We start from the raw sequence: 6,913 nt of genomic DNA on the forward strand, positions 1-6,913 counted from the left end.
ATGTCTTTATCAGGTGAAGGCTTTGCTGGCTTCATAACACAAGCTGGAAAGGGTTTGCTTTCCCTTGTTCTCCTATAGGCTTCTAAGATTGGTATAGTCTTCCTTGAGGGTTTGGTAGAGTTCATCAGTGAATCAGCTCAGTCCGGTGTTTTTTCTGTGACAAGGTTTCTTCTTTTGTCAGATTCATAAAATTATGTCTATAAGGGAATTTGTCCATTTCATCTGAGTTGCTGAACTTGTTGGCCAGAGTTGGTCAGAGCAGAAGTAACACTACTCTTCATGTTTGTAGGATCTGTAGTGTGACCTCATTGTTTCATCCCATACATAGGGAACTAGGCATCTTCCTCCTGCTGGCCTTTTTCTTAAGGTGTCTTGGACACTGTCCTCTCTTGCATCATCAGGAATAGCTCGATGGATGTCTGAAGCAGGGCTCCCTGCTTCACCTGGGAAAGACACAAGGACTCACTGTAGCCAGAGACTTTGGGATCCTGAGGAGGGTGATTCTGAACAGATCATCTGGGCAGAAGTTGGATCTGAGCAGACCAGGTCTGCATAGTTTGGGGCGGAGCTTGTGGCTTCTTCTCAAAACTTGGTGAAGGATAATGAAGCCCTGATGGAAGAATCTGATTTGGGGGGAAATACCCAAGAATCTCCATGTGTACAGTGCTGTGGGTATGGGCTGTCTGTCCTGGTCCCATCTCCTGGGGAGGTACCAGGTGGGATCTGATCCCCAATCATCCAGTCAGGTATCTGGCTAAGCTGTTGGCTTTCGGCCATAAATGGATGGTCTTGGTCACCATTTGGTGGTAGCCTGTGGCTTGCTCTCTGGAACGTCAGAGTCTTTTGTATGGCAGGGGGGACACAGGACACCCAGTGGTTTCCTTAATGATGCTAGCACCCACTCCACTCCTAAATTCCCCTTCCATCGTGGAGCAGGCATGAGTCACTGGGGAGGGAGGACTAAAATCCTGTTATCAGCAGGTTCTAAGTCAGGAAGGTGTGACGGAAATCTAAAGCATTCCAAGGGCTGGGAGGACGGTCAAGATATCTCCATGAATTATAGTTCAAATGTGCATTAACACTTCTCAGGTGACCACTGACTGAGAAGAGTGTGACTGTCACACAAGCAGAGAAACAGTGAAATCAGAGGGAGGAGGGTTCAGCTGAAACACAAAGGGAGAAATACAGAAAGTATAAAATTAACTGATAAAAAAGAATACTGCTATTAACACTGCAAGTAAACCAATGTAAAATATGCCCTGAACTTAAAAGACTGAGACTGTCAGACTGTATTTTAAAACACAAGAATGAGAGGGATGCGGGTTCCATTCCAGGTTGGGAAGTTGAGATCCCACATGACGGGGGGCAACTGAGCCCATGCACCACAACTAAGGCCTGATGCAGTCAGAAACAGATAAGTAAGTAAATATTAAAAATAATAAGATACAAGCACCATATTTACTGATTCTAGGGACACATCTAAAATATAAAACTGACACTGGTAGAAAGGGGGTGCAAGACAAGCCCCCTAAAAGCTGGAGCTGCCATATTACTGTCAGGCTGTGGGCAGCAGTGAACACTGCAGACTGATGAGAGAGTTAGTGCACAGAGGACAGCCAGTAGTTCTACACGCATATGCAACTCATAATTGCTTCAGCACACATAAAATAACAGAACTACAAAGAAATTGACAAGTGCCTACTCAGAGCTGTCTCTCAGGGAGCTACTTCATGGAAACTAGCGGGCTAGAGGTCCTGAGGACCCGAGGTGTCCAGGCAGGAGGGCAGTGAAGTGTCAGTGCTGGGAAGAGGATTGTGGACTGTGCTGCTGTCCATTAGCTTCCTGGTTACCAAAACACTCCATTGATTTAACACCACAAATTAAAGCAAAGGCTTGAGCAAGGTCCACAAGTCCCATTTAGTGGAAATGTTTCTTAAGTCTCTGTTGTTTAGTCTCAAAGTTGTGCCCGACTCCTTGCTACCCTGTGGACTGTAGCCCGCCAGGCTCCTCTGTCCACGGGATTTCCCAGGCAAGAGTACTGGAGTGGGTTGCATTTCCTTCTTCAGGGGATCTTCCCAACCCAGGAATCGAACATGTGTCTCCTTCATCTCTTGCATTGGCAAGCAGGTTCTTTAACACTGAGCCACCAGAGAAGCCCTGAGCCTCTGATACTTGTTAACAATTTCCCCTCTATACTTTTAAAAAATTCTTTGCTATTCATTTTTGGCAAAAAAGGAGAGTCATTTGTCCTATAGAGGTTTGGATGACTGCATCCCTACTCTGCCTTTTAACATATTCCTCTGTCCCCTGTATTTTGTATCCTGGTAGTTACAACTAGAAGCTGGATTATATGAATGTTGTTTCTAATGCTGTATAGGTTGCTTGGTGTAGATGCTACTGTTTCACACCAGAAGGCACTTCATATCTCACTCTTAGTAAAGTCAGGGTCATTCATGGATTCAGGGGTCAGCTAGACCCATTTATTATCCTCATAAAATTCTACCCATAGACTTTAGCAACCATCATGATTGAGTATTTTTTCTACACCTATATTAGGTGGAGTTCTGTATGTAATTTTCCTTCATCAACAATTTGTTTATCCTGACATTCAGGTCATATGGGAAAGGCAGACTGGATGTGTGACCCTCTGTTTACCAAATTTTATTATTTATTCACTTGGCCCCTACACACACCTTGTGGGACCCTAGTCCCCAGTCCAGGGATTGAACCCAGGTTCCCTGCAGTGATAGCACAAAGTCCTAACCACTGGCCCATCAGGGAATTCGGAATCTAGCAATTTTTAGAATGCTAGATTATTGCATTTTAAGTTCATGTATTTTATGTATTTGATGTGTTTCTATTCAATACATCCTTTTTGATGCTGAAATTGTTGCATTTTTGGCCAATCAGAACCCTTTACTTTGCTACTCTGACCTCTGGGAGCAACTTTGTATCTGGCACTAGTTGCCACAGACTCAATTTGCTTTACTTCCTTTCCCAAATCTCTAAAGAGACCCTTTAAAATTGAAATCAGTTCTGAGAACCTGACTGTCCTGGATTTCAAACAAACTTTTCCCAGAGAATTTGTGTTTGCTGCTGCCAGGCGCCTCTGAGGATTTTCAGCCTAGAACCAGAATATTTAAATTTCCAAGGGCGGTGTCCGGGTACGGGGGTGGGGCCCAGTTTGAAAGCTGCGGTCTGAACTCCTTTCTCCAAAGGGCCCAGGTCCGCTGGGTACTGTGGCGCGTCCGCCTGGGGAGACCGGGGAGCCCCTCGAGGTGTCCACGCCCAGGAGCGCTCCGGCCGCTCTCGCTGCGGCCACCTCGCCGGTCGGTTCTTCCGACCCCGTGAAACCTCTCTCTGCGCTTGTCATGAAATCCCTACCCCTTCGGCCAGGGCTGAGGGTGCGTGGGGCCTGGTTTCCCCCACACTTACCTCCCTGATACAGCCTCGAGGAATGCAAACCACACGTGATGGACACCGTACTACCCGGCCTCCACGCACTGGGTCTGACAGCGAAATCAAAGTTAAAAATTATCCCCGGAATTCCCCAGTGGTTAGGACTCTGCGCTGCCGGGGTCCAGGTTCAATGTTCAATCCCTGGTCGGAGAACTGAGAATCCAAAAGCCGCCCAGCAGGGCAAGAAACAAAAACCCCAGTAGGTTAAACATAAAAACTCCCACGGCTCCGTTTGGCGCCAGAACAAAGCCCAGCCCCTCCGATGGCTCCCGAGGGCCTGAGACTCTCCACCAGCGCCTCCCCGGCCTGCCAGACTCCCTCCCTGCTCGAATACTACCTGTCCATGCCCCCGATGTCCATGTCTGCCACCAGACTATCAGCCCTGTGGGCAGGACGGTGGCGTGGTCGTCTCTCTCTGCCCCTGCCAGTGCAACCAGCTGTGGAGTCCCGGCAGACACCCAAAGCAGAGAACGACCAGCGTTGCAGGTTGAAAACTGGAAGCCATCATGAGTGGCCCCTGCGCTGGCCGGAAACGCTGGACAGCGAAGCAGGTAGTGCCAGAGCGGAGAGTGGAGGAGGGAGTCACGCCTTTATTTATAATCCACTCACCAAACCCGCCTCATGGACAGCCCCTTTCCCCGCCACCTTCTGGCCTCACTAGCCTTCCTCGAGGTAGGTTCAGGCTCTCCCGGAGGCGGCTTCATCTGCAGCATCACGGTCGCTGTCTTCTTCAACTGGGAGAGGGTAAGAGCCCGACCTGGGGACGAGCTTCCCAGAGAGGATGGTGTTCTGTGAGGCGGCATGCAGTGAGGACCGCGAAGAGAATTGAGAGTCGGGTCGGGACGGTGTTAAGGACGCGACCCCGGACCCCGGGCCGGATGGGGTCAGGGATGGGACCCTGGAACCTGGGCGCGACAGGGACAAGGACTGGACCCTGGAGCCCGCGTGCGATGGGTCGTGGGATGGGACTCGTGAATTGGCCCTCGAAGGGGCCAGAGACAGGACCCTGGAGCCAACACGCGACGGGACCAGTGACGGGAGCCTGGGAACTGAGACCTTCGAGGGCAGGGGCGGGGTCCAAGAATCCGCGCGGCTTAAGACCTGAGAAGGGTTCTGGGAGGCTGGGACTAATGGGACCGGGAAGGTCGCGCGCGACGGGGTCTTCGAGGGAAAAGACTCGGGGTCAGAAGCGGCCGGCGACGGCTCCCAAAGCGGCGGGCCCTCGGGGCCGCGGCGCAGCCAGCCGTGCACGCGCGCCAGGTCCCGCGTGTCCTCAAGCTCGCGCCGCAGCTGCTCGCGCTGCTCCAGCAACTGGCGCCGCGTGTCCCGCAGCACCTGGGCCCGGCGGCGCAGCTGCAGCAGCTCCTGCCGCAGGCGGCCGTTGTCCACTCGGATGGCCTGGGTGTGCGCCAGGAGCGCGCGCGCCGCCTCCCGCTCCGCGCGCCGCGCCAGCGACTGCACGCGCTGGCGCGCCTCGCGCTCAAACGCTGCCTTGTCCTCCAGGAACTGCTGCTTCACGCGGTGGAGCAGCTGCGTGTGCTCCACACGCATGTGCAGTAGCTCGCGCTCCAGAGCCCGGATCCGGGCCAGCTGCTCCAGCTGCAGCTCCTGCGGGCGGGGCACGGGTCAGCACCGGGCCGCGGCGCGCACCCACCCCGCCCGGCCCGCCCGCGGGCGCGCGCCCACTGACCTTGTAGGGCTGCAGCTCCTGCACCTGCTGCGCCATCTGCGCCGCGCGCGCCTCCATCTCCAGCAGCTGCGCGCGCAGCCCGTCCTCACGCGCGCGGTAGACCGACGCCAGCTCTGCGCGCTGCCTGTGGATCTGCGACAGGTCCACGCGGTTCTGCTCTTCCAGCGTCACGACGGCGTTGGCGCAGCGCTGCGCGCGCGTGCTCGCGTAGCTCGCGTAGAACCGGTTCTCCTCGCGCAGGCGCGCCGCCTCGCTGTCCAGCAAGTCGTTCTCCTGCCTCAGTTGGTCCTCTCGCTGCTTACAGGCGTTCAGTTCCTCAGAGAGCAGCTTGTGCTCGCGCTGCAGGTACTGACCGCGCTCCGACAGCGGCGGCTCGGCGCCCTCTCCTGCCGCGGCCCCCCGTCGCCCGGCGCCCGGCCCGCTCTTCTTCTTGGGCGCCATGGGTCGGGGCCCGCAGCCCGGTCTTCTAATTCATCCCTGCCCCGACCCCAAGCCCGAATGTTCTGGCAAGGCTGGACGCGTCTCAGGGTCACGAAGCTGCGGGAGGAAGAATCAGGCGTTTGGGGTCAATCAGGGGTCAGGGTTTTGTCGCCAACCTTTACCAGTGGGGTCTTACCGGACCCTGGCCGTCAGTTGGCTGTCCTCCACCTTCAGTAGTGGTGTCGGTTAGCCGGAACGGTCTCCATGGAAACAGAACTTAGTCGCCCTTCCCAACTCCAGTCCCAACTCCAGTCCAGGCTTGCGCAGCGCCTCCCGACCCCCACCCCGCCACCGCCCCTCTTTCTCCATTCCCCCCAACTCCCTCACTCAAAGTCGGTGCGTGATGGCCCGTGTGCCTGCCCTGCAGAAATCGGAGTCCAGACGGGCAGGACTTTGGCTTTCCCCGGAGGACCACGCTGGGCTTGCTTCTGAATCTAGCAGACCCAGCAGCAGCCGGAGTAGACCCCATTCTCCATATCCAGACGGCCCTTTTGCAGCCCTGCGCCAGTGGCCGCCATATGGGGAGAGCTTTCGCCAAGTTCTTGGCCTCCCCCACCGCACCCTGTCACACACAATATCTCCCTGTATCTCGTCAGTACAGAACGCTTCCTCACAACGTTTCATCACTCAGAGACTCAGTTTTCCTCGAAGCACTTCGTGATTCCTTCCTCCTCTCTGGAGCCCTGTAGGAGTTAGGACTGCTGAGAAGGCCAAGCCCATACGGATGCCATCCCCTGGTCAGGAAAGCTTTTCTCTGGGATTTCCTCTCCTTAGCAGGCCCTTGAGGCAGCTGTTCAGCTCAACCTGATTGCGCCCCGGGTGGCATCAGAGGCAAGCGAGGTGAAGAGCTGGACGTCAGTCAGGGATGCCATCAGGTCTACCCCTGGTGCATCCCCGCCCTGTCTCGGTGGTAGAACCGGGAGGGACGCGTGTGACGCCTGCGTCGGTAAGGGACAGACTAAGTCCGACCAGGAAGGAAAAGCTTTTGGTGTAACGTCTGTCTACACCCCCATCTAGAGCACGGAGGGACGCCTCCGGTAGAAAAAATGGCGCTGGTCGCTTTTTTCTCTCTTACAGATGGGAGCTAACAATTCCAGCCTCACTCCTTTGAACTGTATCCTGAAAAACTGGGATAGATTTGATCCCCAGGGCTTAAAGAAGACACACCTGGTCTTCCTATGTGATATTGCATGGCCGCGGTACCCACTGGAGGACGGCGAACGGTGGCCAGTTGGAGGGTCTCTTAAGTATAACACTGTTTTACAATTAGACCGGTTCTGTAAA

At 54.7% G+C, this 6,913-nt stretch overlaps 1 protein-coding gene across 1 annotated transcript; it reads right to left on the reverse strand.

The window, feature by feature from the left end:
- Positions 1-4,035: 4,035 nt before the first annotated feature.
- Positions 4,036-5,845, reverse strand: CCDC166 (coiled-coil domain containing 166). Its single transcript, XM_043484385.1, has 2 exons — positions 5,150-5,845; positions 4,036-5,067 (listed from the first exon to the last, which is right to left on the reverse strand). The coding sequence occupies exons 1-2, from the start codon at positions 5,588-5,590 to the stop codon at positions 4,138-4,140; spliced, it is 1,371 nt and encodes a 456-aa protein (XP_043340320.1). The 5' UTR covers positions 5,591-5,845; the 3' UTR covers positions 4,036-4,137.
- Between the last annotated feature and the right edge of the window lie 1,068 nt (positions 5,846-6,913).

Source organism: Cervus canadensis, chromosome 12 (genome assembly GCF_019320065.1).
Source record: "Cervus canadensis isolate Bull #8, Minnesota chromosome 12, ASM1932006v1, whole genome shotgun sequence".
NCBI lineage: Eukaryota > Metazoa > Chordata > Mammalia > Artiodactyla > Cervidae > Cervus > Cervus canadensis.